The sequence below is a fragment of the Microtus oregoni genome, unplaced genomic scaffold (assembly GCF_018167655.1).
Source record: "Microtus oregoni isolate MIOR12 unplaced genomic scaffold, Mior012 000019F_ref0000042, whole genome shotgun sequence".
Lineage (NCBI taxonomy): Eukaryota > Metazoa > Chordata > Mammalia > Rodentia > Cricetidae > Microtus > Microtus oregoni.
Window position 1 is genome coordinate 51,574 of NW_024543078.1, and position 16,865 is coordinate 68,438.

Here is a 16,865-nt window from a genome sequence, read left to right on the forward strand (position 1 = left end):
TGGCCCAGGTGTTCCCAGGTCACACTACAGAAGCACACACTTGTCCTCCAGTAACCTGAGACCTAGGCTAGGCAGTTTGCTTTTCTTGTCTTGAGGTGAAGCAAAGTGGAGGCTGTAGTCTGAGGTAAGACTTTATTGTGGGCAAACCCTTCATCAGGTGTGGGGATTGGTTGCAGCAGTGGGAAGCAGCCCTCTGAAGGTCACTGAAAAAACTGATGACCCCTCAACAGTGGTGCCAGACTGCCACCTGGCAGACCCTGCTTTGCTGTCTGCCAAGACAAGAGTCCTAAGTGAGTCTGCTGCCTGGGTCAAAGAGAGGGACCAGAACCATTTGTCCCTTGGAAGCGGGGGTTGATGGTGGTTGTGATGGCACTTTTGTAGAGAGGATTGTTGTCCTGTCGGAAAACATTGCAAACTGTAAAAAAAATATCAGGCTCTCCCCATTACCTAGTCCTGTGAGGCCAATCTGGAACTTAAGCCAGATCCTAGAAGGCCTAGTTATGCTGCGGGAGGGCCTTTAGTGGGGGAGCCCGTGGCAATAGGACCTGGCCTCACCTGCTTCCAGTTGAGCTGCTGTCTCTCCTTCTCAAAGCGGCTGTACTCGCGGCGATCATAAATTTCCACGGAGAGCCGATAAGCCAGGACTAACCCTAGTCCCACTGCCACAATGCCACCTATGCAGCCCAGTATGATGGCACGGGTGTTATCTGCTCCTTCTGGTGGGGTCAAGGTATAGGAGCTGATCATAGTTACCCAAAGGGTGTCCAGCCTCCCCAACCCTGTCACTGTAAATAGGACCCAACAGAGCCCAGAGTCCTCCTTACTGGGGCATTTGCGGTAGGTTTGCAGCTCTGCTTTAAACCCGACACCTTTACCTTCATGCACATCCCCAGGTCTGAGGTTCCGCCTACTTACTCTCTTGGGGTCTCACTCTGAGTGTGACTCCTGAAGCCGCATTCTCCACCAGGAAGAAGAACAGCTGGTTGTCCAGTGTCCTTTCTTTGCACCAGCCATCATCCAAATTAGGAGCCAAGGCCACCGTCACATTCACACCAGCACAGGCCATACTGCAGTTGGCTGCCAGGGGACCAGTGCCAAAGGCTCCACATTCTGCACAATCCCTGTCCAGTGAATGCCAATGAGTTCCCATCTGGGCAGCTGTTACTACTAGTCCTCCCCCCACACCCTCAAGGAGAACACACAGGCGGTTCACTGTGCCTCAGCTCCCAAGATAAAGACTCGAGGCCTCACCTGTACCGCTCACATGGTGACTTGCAGCCGAGGCACTGGTCACACAGAGCCCCGTAGTAGCCATCCTGGCACTGGCAACGGTTGCACCTGCAGTGCCCATGCCCGCTGCAGAGCCCTCCTTTGGGACTGACACAGCTGTCCACGTTCTCACTGCACTCACATGCTCTGCCCGTGCGGTTGGCGTGACAGTGACACACTCCACACTGGCAGTGTCCAAAGCCTGGGGACGAGTCGTGCACAAGGTGACCACCACTCTCACACAGCTGGCCCAACATCTCGACTGTGCCAGGCACATCCCGTAACCTTTAAAATTTGCCCTGGGCTCTCCTACCCCTGCTTCCCCCAAGACTCCAGGTACCTCCACAGAGGATGCCCTCATGTCGCTCACAGCTGGCATCATCACACTCGCACAGACGCCCAGAGCTCTGCCCACTGCAGCTGCAGCGTCCACATTGGCACCGTCCCTTCCCGCTGCATAGGGGCCCTGTCCCATTGGGGGCCCGGCAACCAGATTCCAGATCTGGGGACGACAGTTCAGCCTCGGAGCATTCACAGAGCTGACCAAGGCGGCCAGGGGCACAGCTGGGAAAAGAAGGCACAGAGAGAGATGGGTCAGAGTTTGACCATCTCTGGGCCAGTGGTTTTCAACCTGTGGATCGCGACCTTTGAGGCTCAAACAAGCCTTTCACAGGGTTGCTTTAGATCATGGGAAAATACAGATACTTAGGATTCATAACAGTATCAAAATTACAGTTGTGAAATAGCAACAAAAATAATTTATGGTTGGGGTCACCACAGTATGAGGAACTATTAAGGGTCACAGCATGCTGGACAGTGGTGGCGCATGCCTTTAATCCCAGCACTTGGGAGGCAGAGACAGGCGGATCTCTATGAGTTCGAGATCAGCCTGGTCTACAGAGGGAGTTCCAGGACAGGTTCCAAAGGTACCTGTCTTGGGTCACAGCATTAGGAAGGTTGAGAACCACTGCTCTAGGCCTGTGTTCTCAAGGAGGATGGAGATAGAGCAGCTGGAACAAGACTAGGTTATAGTAGTGAACCAAGAGTGAAGGGAGGCAAGAGTGGAAGGATTCAGGTCAAGGTGCTCAGGTGGAGTCCGGAGGTGTCTGGTACATTCCAAGAGGCAGAAGGCAAAGGAGGGGGACTACAAGGAGAGAGTCGTGGGAGCTAAAGGAGCACAGAAAGTCACCCCTCACCTGCATATCCCGCACTGCAGGTCTCCATGGCCATCACTGCAGTAGGGAGCGTGGGGCTGGATGTCACTACAGTTACAGTCACACAGTGTGTGTAACTCCACAGTTAACTCCTCTGAGAAGCCAAGGGCCCAGAGCCGTAAGAGGTGGGGCTCTGGGAGACACTGAGTGACTTGAAGAGTGACCCAGAAGTCTACCTGAAGATAGGACCAGACAAAGCTATACACCCTCGTGTGTGCACACCCCTCCCAAGCTATACACACCCTCGTGTACACACACCCCTAAGCCCACTGATCATGCAGTGAGTTAAAGATGAGTGGAAGGCTACCCCCTTGCCATGGCTGCCCCAAATATTACCCTGTTTCCCACGTTTATGTATCGCCCCCTGCTGGCTGACTCTTACCGTCTGGTTGACTCGGATGTTACTGCACTGTCCCCGGTTCCCAGTCTCACCCTCCCTCTTTTCAGAACCCCTGCAGTGAGATTCAAAAGAGATATTGACTCCAGGAGGGAGTGAAGAGTGTTCAAGAGTCACGGTGGATGACAGGCTCTGTGGAAAAGAAGGGGGAGGTCATGTGATGGCAGGCCCCCTGCATCCCACTTTCTACCCTCTTATTCGCTCACAGTTCTGCTTATATCTGGCTTTCTTGCCCCCTGGGGCTCCTCCCGTCCTCCCAGTTAGAAATCATTTCTGAAAGAAGGAGCATCCTGGAATACCCAGGAGCGGAGGCCTCAGCTAGAGCATATGACGCTTGTCAGACCCGAACCAGGACACACAGCCTGCATGTAAGATCTAAGAAGACTTTCTCCAGCATGTTTACTCTGGGATGGCCGGCACTGTCTCAAGATTTTTCCCCATTGTTAGGAGATTTGTGTTTGGGAACCGGAGAGATGGCTCAGCGGTTAAGAGCACTGGTTGTTTTCCCAGAGCACCCTGGTTCAATTCCTAGCACCTACATGGTGGCTCACAACTGTCTGTGCAAGGGATCCCACATACAGGCAAACATGTAGGCAAAATACCAAAAAAAATTTGCCTTTGGTGGGGAGTGATTTGAATGGAGTCTAGTAGGCTAAGCAAGCAGCCACTGGGTTATACAGCTCCAATCATTTCACCAAGATTGAGGACATCCTTGTTGTTATTGAGAAAGTCTCCTGTAGCCTAAACTGACCTTGAAAATTCCTGATCCTTCTGCCACCAGGTGTGCGATTACAGGCGTGTGACGCCACATCCAGATAATAAGGCCCTTGCTACAGTCAGGCGTGATGTTACACATCTTTAATCCCAGCACTGGGGAAGCCAAGGCTGGATCTGAGGTCAAGGCCAGTCTGGCTTACACAGGAGACCCAGAAGACCCAGGACTACCCAGAGAGACCCTGTATTTAAGAAAAAAAAATAAAAGGCTGGAGAGAAGAGAGAAGGCTCAGAGGTTAAGAGCACTGGCTTCTCTTCCAGAAGTCCTGAGTTCAATTCCCAGCAACCACATGGTGGCTCACAACCATCTGTAATGAGGTCTGATGCCAGCCTGCACGCAGCTAGAATACTGTGTATATAATAAAAACACTGCATACATAATAAGTAAATAAGTCTTTTTTTAAAAAATAGGAAAATGTCTAGAGTCTAGAGAAGAAATGAGACTTAAGCCCAAGAAACATTCAAGATCCATGAAATTCTGTTTCTGAATTATTACAAATTTAGGCACACATAGAGCAATCTTTAGCTTTAGTCCTCCCTGGACCTATTTCCTCCATAAAACAGGGACAGAGTCATGGCTCAGGAAGGGATATAGCTCAGGGACAGAGTGTTTGCCTGGCACCAGGAAGGCCATGTGCAAGCCATAGGCAGGCGCTGTGAATGGGTAGAACTCCAAGTGACCATGCCATGCCACCTGAGGACACCTCCCTCGCCCCGCCCTGCAATGCCCACCCTCACCACTCTCCCCTCACATCATAAGCATCCATGATGAGCTGCACGACATTGCTGGAGTCCTCGCTCAGCTCTCCAACAGCAGACTTGGGAATCAGCTGACTCAGCTCCTGCAAGGAAGAGGGGCGGGGCGGGGGAGTGGATGAAGCTCTAGGAGAACGGGTGGGTTCCGGGTGGGAAGACTTGGGGGGATGGAATGGGCTAGGAGGTCTTTCCCCAGAGCCCTCACCTGGTAAACAGGCAGCGTCGTGCCAGTAACAGCAAAAATGGGCTGGATGTTCGCTGCAGTGAGGGCCTGGGCTACTTGCCCCACAGAGGGGTAGTCCTGAGGTAGGAAAGGGGACCAATGGTGACTATAGTCCCCCTTTGGTGTGCCACACTCTCAGACAAAACAAAGCAAACAATAAAAAGACAGGACCAGTGGAGGAGCCCTGAGGATGGACGGACAGACCAGGGAGGTAGACACAAATGACAAGGGTTTCTTGTTGGGGCAGCTGGGGACAGGACACTCTCCAGATGAGGAGGAGGACTGGGGCAAGGGGGAACTCACAAACTCTGTGCTGTGGACGTAGACACCATTGCTGTCCAGATGGCAGCGCCCATCACTGGGCATGAAAACGCCACCCAGTTTCCCATCCCCAGCTGTGTGGAATGTATCGTCTGAAGTGAACACCAGCAGTCGGGACACGTTTCTCCAGCCAATCTGCTCCTGACGGGGAAGGAGTCAACCTGTGAAACTGGGCATGGTACTTGTTTGTCCTTCCCCCTCCTCTGATTCCCTGCTCCAAGCTCTCTGAACCCCCTCCCCAAACAAGTCTGCAGTTAGTGGAGGCCCTCTTGTGAATTAGGAAAAGTGCCTCTTCCTCAAGATAAGTAAACTACCCAGATGACGCCAAGATCGCCATGCGGACACGGTGAGATGCTCTGAGTGTCCCCTCTGATTGCAGACCCTCACAGTTCCAGCCCCAGACAGCTCTTGCCTCTCAGATCCCCTTCCCCATTTCCTCACCTGGCAGAGGGCAGCCTGCAAAATGGCATCAAAGCCGCCTTCAGGTGAGTCCAGGTTGCCAGAGACATTCTGGCGCCCCACCTCTCTCTCAAAGGCTTGAGCGTCCCCAGTGAGGGACAGCACATGGTGGAAGCTGAAGGGTGGCTGGCAGCGCTCCAGCCGGTTGGGGCACGGGTGACGAAGCTTGGAGGGCACTGTGCTGACAAAGGGCAGCACTGTTTTGTCCACGAAGGAGCCAAAACCTGGGCGGAAGGAGCCAAAGGTCACAAGGCACCGGCAGTATTGAAGACCCTACTAAATACTCAGACAGGAGGACACACCTAGAAGGCAGGGACCCGGAACCTGGCAAGGGCAAAACTGTGGCACCCTCAGCTCAAGGAGGTGCAGATGGAGGAGATGAAGAGGAGGACCCACCAGGGGCAAACCAGTTCCTGGACGGTAAGGAAGCCAGGATCAAGGGTGTGGAGCAAGAGGTGAGCTTTTGAGCAAAGAGAATAAAAAAAAGCAATCATTACAGAATGCGATATGGGAACACTGCATCTAGGTTGTCTAAAAGGCACTGGTTTGAGTCAGTAGCTTAAGGACAATGTCCTGTCCAGATTGGCTGCTGTCTGAACGTCTCTTAGTTTCTGAACCTCAGCTAGCCCTCTGTACAGCAAGGGGTTCTCTTACTGTTCAATCCGAAATCCCCTCAAGCTTAAACCTCAATGAGTGTCCCTTGGGAGAAGTGTCAAGATCCAAAATCTGATCAGGTTTAACACTGTGAGAGTCTAAGGCGATGGCGGAAGCTAAAAGCAGCGACCAGGGCTGCTAGGGTAGTGAATGCACGCTCACCTATGCGCACAGAATGGGTGACCTCCTGCAACCGGACCAGCAGGGCGTGCCCGAGCTGGCGCACGCGTTCCAAGTCGTCCTTCATTGAGTAGCTCAGATCCATAAGGTAGTACAGGTCCACCGGATATCCCGCAGCTCGCAGGAAGCGGACCCGGAGTTTCTGTGGCTCCCCTGATGGACAAAGGCGAGGCTCGACTTAGGAGCCCTGTGCATTTGAGGCCCAGCCCAGACTTCCATCACCACGCGCCATCCAAAACCCACCTGGTCGCAGCGTGACTCGGATCCGCTGCGGTGCCAGCTGGGTGGCCCCCTCGCCACGGTCTCCCTGGCTGAGCGGCTTGTCCTCCAGCACCTCCTGGTGGCCGCGCGGCTCCTCCAGCTCCTGCACGGGGCACCCGCGGGCCAGCAACTCCTCTCGCTGTGCGCAACGCCTTGACTCTGCCTCTCCGGAGGCGGTAAAGTTCTGTGCCCGAGAAGAAGGTGCATTGGAACCTCAGCACCCACAGCCCCTCAGCTCGACTACCAACACACCCTGAAAACACTGCCCTTTGCCCTGTCCACCCCGTTCTATTCTCTTCCCTGAGCCCTGATTTATTCTCACCGCACACTTACCTCCACAGCTACTGTGGAACATAGTCCTTTCTTCTTCCCCAGCTCCCCACTTCCTGTAGCAGTCCCCCCCCACACATACAGCCATCCCCCCACCCAGTCTCTCCACTCAACTCCCCTTTCCCGCAGGCACCCATCTATCCCCTCTCCTTTGAACCACAGACTTCCTGTCGAGATCTCAGAGACCTCAAGGCTACAGAAACAGGACTTGGTAGTTCAACTTCCCCAAAGTCAAATGGGAAGGGAGTGAGTCACACCCAATTTCTGGAGGAGGATAGGAACAGAAAGAGGCACGCACGCGAACACACACACACACACACACACACACACGCACGCACGCACACACGTACACACGCGTCTGGTACCCTGCACTGACTGGGAAGCCACAGGGGAAGGAAATGGTTAGCGTGGCTTCTCAGTGGGCATGGGTGCCAGCCCCTAGTCTCGGGACTGGAGGAGGCAGACACAGTCCAGCCGCTGTCCTAAGAGCCTCATCTCTCAAGCCACCTGCCTCCAATAGAATCTATGTCTTCCAGCTTCACTATCGCCAGTTTCTTAGGCTTTCTCCGCTGTAAACATGGCTACCTATTGAGTGGGCCCTACCTCTCACCAAAGCCTGCACTGATCTAACCCCATCTTCCTGTGAGAGACACTGTTGCTCCTGAGCCTCTAAAGCTCCTCTTGAAGGCACCAACAAAGAGCAGCTTTGTTAGACCAGAAAGGAACACACACTTCCCAGCATCCTTTGCTCCCACTGGCCTCCTCCCACCTTAAGCCCACAGGTTTTTGGAAACCTTCACTTTCTTCATTCTTCAGGCCAAGTTGCAGCTGGAACATAACAATCTGCACGCCCTGAGACGGACTCAGAAGCCCCATCATGCACTTGCTGCTATGAACTGGATTCTCTCTCCAGAATTCCATGTTTATTTATTTACTTCCTGAGACAGAGTCTTACTGTGTAGCCTAGAACTCTCTTTGAAGACCAGGCTGGTTTTGAACTCTCAGATATCCACCTACTTCTGCGTTTGCAAGTGCTGGAATTAAAGGCATGCACTGCTATCTCAAACCTGTGTTTAATTCTTTTTTGTTTTGTTTTGTCTTTTGAATGCCCCAGTCTCTCAAATCACAATAACTATGTTTCTGTTATTTAAGACATTTAGTTAGGGCTGGAGTTAGGCTCAGCAGTTAAGAGTTCTTCCAGAGGTCCTAAACTCAATTCCTAGCAACCACACGATGGCTCACGCCATTCGTAATGAGATCTGGCGCCCTCTTCTGGTCTGCAGGCACACATGCAGGTAGGACAGTCTACAATAATTAATAAATACTTTTTTTTTTAAAGGCATTCAGTCAATGACATTTTGTCGCAGAACACTTAGCTGGCCAATACATACATAAGCATGATTCTCATGGGTCAGAGATTCTTTCACATATGTACAGAAGCTGGCATACGCATGAGTCACATCCACATTGGAGTACACTGTACCCAAATCCAATCACCCATGAGACTGAAGAGTATATCCAGAAAGATCACAGCTATGCCACACAACACACATGTATTTACAGGCTGTACAAGCACATACACATGGTTCAAGGGCCAGGGACACATCCTTACCAACTGCTTGCACCACGCACAGCTGGGATGTAAGAGGATGCACTTCTGGCAGGAAGGAGCTGGCTGGCAGGGTCCCGACAGGGACAGGTCAGCGTGCTCCCATTCTGCGGCCCCCTTCACAGAAGCAGTCCTGGTGTCTGCCTCAGTCTCACCTCCACACAGAACCAGCAGGAGAATGAGAACAGCGGGTGAATCCACCATGGTCTGTATAGAAAGACAGACACATGCGTGAGTCCTCGGGGAGGGCTTGGCTTGTGGTTGCCTTGTTGAACTCAGCTCCGCATCTCTCCTCAGAGTTTCACATCCCCTATGGATTCAGCAGCTTTTTCAAAATGGTGGGGTGACAGTGACGAAGCAGGAAGGGGTCTTAGACCTGTGTTCCTCTGTATAGACTTCAGGTACCCAGGGTGGACAGAGCTACAGAGACAACTCAGTGGTTACGGGCACTGGGTACTCATCAGGAGGACACCCTCCCATCCAGGGTTCCACTCCCAGACCCACATGGCATGCAGCTCACAACTTTCTGTAGCTCCCGTTCCAGGGGATCCGACACACTCTTTGGCCTCCAAAAGCACCGGGCACACATGTGGTGCACAGACATACATACAGTAAGAACACCTAGAGTCATAAAACGGGGGTGAGGGCAGAATACACAATTTTTCTCGAGAGCTCACGCACTATTTCCATCTTACTTCAGGCAGATTTCAGCAACCCGTAACTCCATTTTCAGGGCATCAGACACCTCTGGCCTCCATAAGCCTCGTGTGCACACACCCACACACATGTGCACATACATACACTTTTTTTTTTTTTTTTGGTTTTTCGAGACAGGGTTTCTCTGTGGTTTTGGAGCCTGTCCTGGAACTAGCTCTTGTAGACCAGGCTGGTCTCGAACTCACAGAGATCCGCCTGCCTCTGCCTCCCGAGTGCTGGGATTAAAGGCGTGCGCCACCACCGCCCGGCACATACACATTTTTTAAAGCCAGAAGTAGTAGCACTTGGGAGGCAGAGGCAGGGAAATCTCTGTGAGTTTGATGCTAGCCTGATCTTCTCTGAAGCAAGTTCCAGAGAAGGCAGGGCTATGTGGGAGACCTCTCTCAAAAAGGAATAGGAAGGAAGGAAGGAAGGAAGGAAGGAAGGAAGGAAGGAAAAAGGAAGGAGGGAAGGAGGGAGGAAGGAAGGGGGGGAAGAAAGGAAGGAGGGAGGGAGGAAGGAAGGAAGGAAGGAAAGAAAGAGGGAAGAAGGGAGGAAGGGAGGGAGGAAGGAAGGATGGAAAGAAGGAGGGAAGAAGGGAGGAAGGGAGGGAGGAAGGAAGGAAGGAAAGAAAGAGGGAAGAAGGGAGGAAGGGAGGGAGGAAGGAAGGAAGGAAAAAGGAAGGAGGGAAGGAGGGAGGAAGGAAGGGAGGGAAGAAAGGAAGGAGGGAGGGAGGGAGGAAGGAAGGAAGGAGGGAAGGAAGGAAGAAAGGAAGGAAAGAAAGAGGGAAGAAGGGAGGAAGGGAGGGAGGGAAGGAAGGAAGGAAGGAAGGAAAGAAAGAGGGAAGAAGGGAGGAAGGGAGGGAGGGAAGGAAAGAAGGAAGGAAGGAAAGAAAGAGGGAAGAAGGGAGGGAGGGAAGGAAGGAAGGAAGGGAGGGAAAAAGGGAGGGAGGAAGGGAGGAAGGAAGGAAGAAAGGACGGAAGGAAAAAGGAAGGAGGGAAGAAGGGAGGGAGGAAGGAAGGGAAGAAAGGAAGGAGGGAAGGAAGGAAGGAAGGAAGGAAAAAGGGAGGAAGGGAGGGGGGAAGGAAGGAAGGAAGGAAAGAAGGGAGGGAAGAAGGGAGGGAGGGAGGAAGGAAGGAAGGAAAGAAGGGAGGGAAGAAGGGAGGAAGGGAGGGAGGGAGGAAGGAAGGGAGGAAGGAAGGTAGGAAGGAAGGAAGGAAAGAAGGGAGGGAAGAAGGGAAGAAGGGAGGGAGGGAGGAAGGAAGGAAGAAAAGAAGGAGGGAGGGAGGGAGAGAGGGAGGAAGGAAGGAGGGTGAGGGCCTCTGGAAGTCAGCTCTTCACCAATGTGCCAAGCTGCAGTGAAGCAAACAGGACTCACCAGACTCGATTCTGTCCAGACCCCTCAGTGTCCACATCTATAAAGTGGAGGAGCTGAGGAAGTACTCTGACAGCCTTGAGGTCTGAATAAGCAAATGGAGAATGGAAATAAGGGGAAAGGGGAACAGAATGAGGGCGTGTGGTCAGGGGAGGGTGGTCTCACACAGTGGACACAGTAGCCAGAGGAAGGGGGTAGAAGAAAGTCTCGTTGATGTTGGAATTTATATTTTACTTTATTATTATGTCTGTACACCATGGGTGTCCCTGGTGCCCTCATCAGATCCCCTTGAACTGAAGTTATAGATAGTGGGGACCTGCCCTGGGAACCGAAGTCCTTGAGAAGAGCAAGTGCTTTTAACCAATGAGCCAGCTCTCCAGCCTGATATGTTTAGTTTAATTTAGTTTTGTGTTTTTGTTGTTGTTGTTGTTTTTTGACACAGGGTTTCTCTGTGAAACAGTCCTGGCTGTCCTGGAACTCACTTTGTAGACCAGGCTGGCCTCGAACTCACAGAGATCCTCCTGCTTCTGCCTCCTGAGTGCTGGGATTAAAGGCGCGCGCCACCACCGCCCAGCCTTGTTTTGTGTTTTACACTTATTTGTTTAGCTGGTAGTGGGAAGCACGCCCAGGACACAGCCTGCGGGCGGAGGGACAGGATGGTCAGGCTCAGCTGCAGGCATCTTTACTTACTATGCTAGCTTTCCAGTTATTTTTCTACTGTGGCTTTGGTTTTGGTGTTCTGGAGACAGGGACCTAGCCGGCCTGAGCCTTACTGTATAGCTCAGGATGGGCTTGAACACAAGACAACTCTGCTTTTCCCTCTCAGGTGCTAGAATTACAGGTGTGAATACCCAGTAGAATTTTCTGTGACCAGAAGTGTAGTTCAGTGGTAGAAAGTGTGACTATGGGTGACATCCTAGGTTACACTGATTGATTGATTAGTTAGTTTTAGAACTTGAACAGGCCTGTTGGGTGGTGTTGGCAATCCCAGCAGTACGGAGGCAGTGGCAGGCGGATCTCTGTTGAGTTTGAAGTCAGCCTGGTCTATAGAGTGAGTTCCAGGACAGTCAGATTGACACGGAGAAAGCCTGTCTTGAAAAAAAAAATGTTTTCTAATTAAAAAAATAAATATTGAGGTCAGGTGGTGGTGGAACACACTTTTAATCCCAGAACTTGGGAACTAGAGCCATGTGGATCTCTGTGAGTTTGAGGCCAGGTGGTCCATGGAGCAAGTTCCAGTACATGCTCCAAAGCTACATAGAGAAACTCTGTTTCAAAACACCAAAAAAATAAGTAAGAATTGAACAGGCAATCTATTACTGTGATTCAAAAATAAAAACGTTAGATGTGGCAGAGTGTGCCTGCCATCCCAGCTTTGCATGCAGAGGCAGGAGAACAGGGTTTCAGGCCAGCCTAGACTACATGAGACCCTGTCTCAAAAAGTGTTTATCTGGTCTACAGAGCAATCTTCACAACAGTCAGGGCTATACAGAGAAGCCCTGTCTTGAAGAAAAGAAATAAATAAATAAAGCCACATCAATCAAAGTGAGGCAGTAGTTACATAAACTAGGACTATGAATTAATGATAGAGTGAGGCTGCAGGCCCAGGTGCGCTGGCGCTCGGAGGCGAGGCAGGCAGATTTCCACAAGCTCAGCATCATCCTGAGTTTATATGAGGAGTTTCCAGGCCAGTCCAGGCTTCTTAGAGAGGAGGAGATGGAGAACGACAAAAGGAAGGAGGGAAGGAATGAAGGAAAGAAGCAAGCCCGTCCATCTGCAGCAAATTGCAAGCCCGTCCATCTGTGGCAAACTGCGCCCAACCATTTAACAGGAGAACCGGTGCCGGATTGGCTAGATAGCCTAGCCACACACCGAGAGAATGGAGACCTCCATCGTGTACAGAGATAACCGAAAACAGATTTTTAAATGTTTATTTTATGTGTATGGGTGTTTTGCCTGCATGTGTACCTGTGCACCATGTATGTGCCTGGGGCTCGCAGAGGTTAGAAAAGAACATCAAATCCCCTTGAACTAGAGTTACAGATGTCTGTGAGCGCCATGTGGGTGCTGGGAAATCGAACCCAGGTTCCCTGAAAGACCAGTGCTGTTAATAACTGAACCGTTTCTCTGGCCCCAAATAAGGCTTTCTGTCTGGTTTCTTTTTGGGGTTTTTGCTTTTTTTTTTTTTTTTTTTTTTTAAGACAGGATTTCTCTGTGTAGCCCAGGCTGTCCTGGAGCTCACTCTGTAGACCGGGCTGGCCTCAAACTCAGAGATCCATCTGCCTCTGCCTCCCAAGTGCTGGGATTAAAGACATGCGCCTCCACCACTCCACCTGTCTCAAAATTCTTAATTTAATTTAAAATTTCCATATCAATCTGCGTTGTATGGGTAAACTAAGTGGCAGTTGATCGGCCCTGCAACAATGGGCATCACACTCAGTGATCTCCAGTCCAAGGGCTGCGGCTCAAAGCTCAGCTTTGCCCAGCGTATTCAATCTCTCATTTCAGTTCTCAATTCCACATAAAATCTTAATAGCTTCTTTTTATCTTTATTTAAAATTTTTATTGGATTTATTCTTTTTATGTATTTTCCTGCATATATATCTTTGCACTACATGTGTGCTTATGCTCTGGGAGGTCAGAAGAGGGCATCAGCTCCCTTGAAATTGGACTTATAGATGATTGGTAACCAGTATGTGGATGCTGGGAATCAAACCTGGGTCTTCCGAAAGAGTGCTCTTAACCATGGAACCGTCCATCTGTCCATCTCAGAAACTTCTAATTGCCTAGTATTACAAATGGTGACACATGAAAACCACTGCACTCGTCATGCTGCAGAGGTGCCGACGGCTCTCTAGGAACCCTCTGGAAGGCATAGCATTGCCAGGCAGCCAGCATCCATTTGTAACATTGCTAGGTGTTGACAGCTCCTAGGGATTGTGCTATGTCTTCCCATGGTTGGCAGAAAGCATCCACACTCTCAGCCAGGGTTCAGACACAGGTACCAACATTCTACAGGAGACCTGGGGAAGGGTGGGGTCCTGAGCTGTTGAAACCCCATCCTGCTCACAACCCATGTGACCTCAGGTAGGTGTAGCACATTACAGAGCTTCTGCTCTCAGGGAGAGGCTGACCCCAGGCTCAGCCTCAGCAAAACCTCAGACCTGCATGTTTCTGTGCTGTGGTCAGAGAGGCTTGGGACCCAGCAGCACCAAGCTTAGTTTTGACTCATCTCATAGACAGGGCTCTGCTTCTTACCCCCATTCTGAAGAGAGAGACCTCAGGTCCGTTCATCTCTCCTAAAGGGGGCTCTGAACTCATACATGGCCTCCCCCAACCTTCTCAGTTGTCTCAGTCTTTCTTCCTTGGTGATCCCTGCATCTTGCTACCAGCGTCTATCTCTCCCCTTGCTGTTATTATTATTATTATTGGTTTTTCAAGATAGGGTTTCTCTGTGTAACAGTCCTAGCCATCCTGGAACTCACTCTGTAGATCAGGCTGGCCTCAAATTCACTGAGATCCGCATGCCTCTGCCTCCTGAGTGCTGGGATTAAAGGCTTGTGCCACCACCACCCAGCTTATTATTATTCTTTATACCACTTTGCTGTTTTCTCTGCTTCCCAGTTCTTTTTCTCTTTATTCCTAATCAGAGATGGGAAGAACTTTCTACCTCAGCCGCCTCCTTGCAAAGAGAGACTGAAGTCCCCAGCAATGAGCCAAGGACACCCACAACACAGGAGGGGTTCATGGATTAAGGCATCGCAAGCCTCCTGGATGAAAAAGAAAAAAAATTTTTCGAGACAAAGTTTTTCTATGTAGTTAGTCCGTGATGTCCTGGAACTTGCTCTGTAGACCAAGCTGGCTTTGAACTAATAGAGATATGCCTGTCTCTGCCTCTGAGTGCTGGGATTAAAGGCGTCAATCGCCAGGCTCAGGCCTGACCAAATAAATTCTCACTCCCTCCCTGGACTCAGCCTGTCATTCTGCTACATCCCATAATGTTGCCCATTAGGATTCCTTATGAATCTAAGTAAAGAAGTTTTTAGGTTGCAAGGGATCAAGTTCACTCAAGTTTCCCAGTGAACTATGAAGCCAGGCCTCACTCGAGCTAGGCCACTGCAGGGAACTACGGCCCCAGCCCATAATAACTAAGTTATGATTGTGCCTACACTGTGACAGCACCAACTCTTTGGTGAGACAAGCTTCAGCAGCCCTGGAACGAGGAGTCTGCAGCCAAGGTGCCAAGTGGGAAGAATCCTGGGCTGTGGAAAAAGCATCAAGCTGCGAGGCTAGCAGTCAGGGACAGAGACCATGCTGTTGAAAGCATAGACCCATGGAAGTCACACTCGCTCGCCAACATCTCAGTCCATCTCCTTCCCTCCCTCCCTCTGACTCCACTGGGGAAACTTAAGGGATGAGCAGCAGGAAGCTGTGATACCAGAGGAAACAGAAAGGGATTCACGACCTTCTTCTCGAGAGGTGGTGAACAAGTGGGCCCGGGTGAGGAGAGGAGAGTGGGCTGGTGCCCTGGTGGTACTCACAGGTGCTTTCGGAGCAGCCCTTCCGCGGGTGGTGGCAGTAGCAGCAGCCTTTGTGTACAGATCTAGAGGCTGCAGAGGAGGAAGTGACACGCCCTGGGGTGGGGGACTCATGTTGGGTGACTGCTCTAGCAGAAGGTGGAGCAAACAGGAGTGGGGTGGGTAAAGTGGACCAAGAAGGTCCACGTCTCCTGAGCATTCGTTTCTCTTAAGCTGCAGTTCAGGGTCACGAGAACCACGTTAGACAGTGGCAGTGCCCCCACCCCTGCCCCAGTGTCACAGAGACTGGGAGACCAAGGAGAGTACAACTTTGCAAAATGTCACAGGTAGCAAAGGGGGTGGGCTGTAATCTAAATCCACATCAGCCTCCCTCCAAAACTGGTTATGTCTCCAGTTCTCAGAGAGGAAGGAGCCAGACAGGAAGAAACAAAAGCAGCAGCCAGCACTGCAAAGGAGATAACCGAGATACGCTCCTGTAGAGACCAGGGACCATCATGGCGGTGTGATGGCTAACAAAACAGACCTCCACCGGATGCGCTGCAGGCCCGCTTGGTGCCCGCTAGACAGCTGTCTCTGAGTGTAGTGCCCGGAAGATAGTTCACAGCAACCTTGACTCAATGACCCCTCCAGAAATGTGCAGCCCGACCTTCTACTTTGTCGTGGCACGACAAACTGCTTGCTTGCTTCTGTCACCTGCTTACGCGGACATCCAAAGACTATTTTGAGGTCCCCTTGACCACCTAATCGTGGCAGAGCAAAACAGTTCTTGGTTTGCTAGTGCAGATACTCAAGATCTTGTGGTTTTCACTTCTAAAAATCCTTCCCTCACCCCACTTTGAGTGGCGGTCTGTAATTTGGCTCAGAAATTGCTACCCTGCTAGCAGTATCAATAAACTTAATTAATTGCAATCTGAATTGAGTCAGGGGTCTTGTTCCAGGATCTCAAACTCCTAACAGTGTCACAGCTGAACTACTTAGACTCTGAAGCCAAACTGCCCGGGTTAAAATTCTGACTTTCTCTCCCTTAACAGGAAGCAGTAAAACTCCTTAGCTGTAGTTGCTAATCCAGCTATACAAAACTTGTGGGTCTCAATCCCATTGGGGGCAGAAGGACCCTTTCACAGGGGTCACCTAAGACCATCGAAAAATACGGGTATTTACAAGACGATTCTTAACCGTAGCAAAATTACCGTTACGAAGTAGCAATGAAAATAGTTTTTTGGTTGGGAGGTCACCACAGCGTGAGGAACTGTACTAAAGGGTGGCCTATTGAGGTTTTCACCTGCACTCAGATGGCGGTAAGAATGAGATGGTCCCAACAAACTGTTTACAAGACTACCTGCCACACTAAGAAAATGGGGGTAGAGTGGGGAGGCAGTTCAGTGTTCAGATGTTCACCCAGCTTTCAGTCAGCAGCTTGCCTAACGTTCAAGAGGTCCTAGGTTCAGTCTCCATCACTGAGAAAAGACTATCAGTAGGAATGAGAAGTTTTAGGGGGTAAGAAGTGGAGGAGGCTTTATGAGACACAAGGTCTAGACAGTCAGCAGTTAGGCGTAGACACAGACTGCTTGCTTGTCCCCAGCCACCCTGACCTGAAAATCACACAGAAACTGCCGAAGGAGACATCCTGGAACCTTACCGGGAAACCACAAGTCTTGTGATAAAACATAATAGGAATGGTTAATTTAAGATATGAGTTAGTTAATAAGAAGCCTAAGCTATTGGCTAAGGAGTGTTGTAATTAATACAGTTTCTGTGTGATTTTTTTTTTGGGTCAGGGCGGCCGGGAATGAATGAGCAGTCTCAGAG

General features: G+C 50.8%; 1 protein-coding gene across 1 annotated transcript; it reads right to left on the minus strand.

The window, feature by feature from the left end:
• Positions 1-125: 125 nt before the first annotated feature.
• Positions 126-15,102, minus strand: LOC121459676 (integrin beta-7-like). The gene is made up of 15 exons (XM_041669622.1): positions 15,060-15,102; positions 8,451-8,654; positions 6,491-6,692; positions 6,230-6,400; positions 5,396-5,637; positions 4,937-5,095; positions 4,616-4,711; positions 4,407-4,496; positions 2,866-3,012; positions 2,466-2,659; positions 1,610-1,833; positions 1,252-1,471; positions 916-1,121; positions 556-716; positions 126-395 (listed from the first exon to the last, which is right to left on the minus strand). The coding sequence occupies exons 2-15, from the start codon at positions 8,649-8,651 to the stop codon at positions 309-311; spliced, it is 2,400 nt and encodes a 799-aa protein (XP_041525556.1). The 5' UTR covers positions 8,652-8,654; positions 15,060-15,102; the 3' UTR covers positions 126-308.
• Between the last annotated feature and the right edge of the window lie 1,763 nt (positions 15,103-16,865).

Bases quoted from the DNA above. Each gene is read 5' to 3' on its own strand.
- LOC121459676 (XM_041669622.1), bottom strand. From the start codon at position 8,651: ATGGTGGATTCACCCGCTGTTCTCATTCTCCTGCTGGTTCTGTGTGGA. The intron at 4,712-4,936 runs GTGAGTTCCCCC...TTCCTACCTCAG, and splicing joins ACGTCCACAGCACAGAGTTT to GACTACCCCTCTGTGGGGCA. The intron at 2,660-2,865 runs GTAAGAGTCAGC...TCCTATCTTCAG, and splicing joins ACATCCGAGTCAACCAGACG to GTAGACTTCTGGGTCACTCT.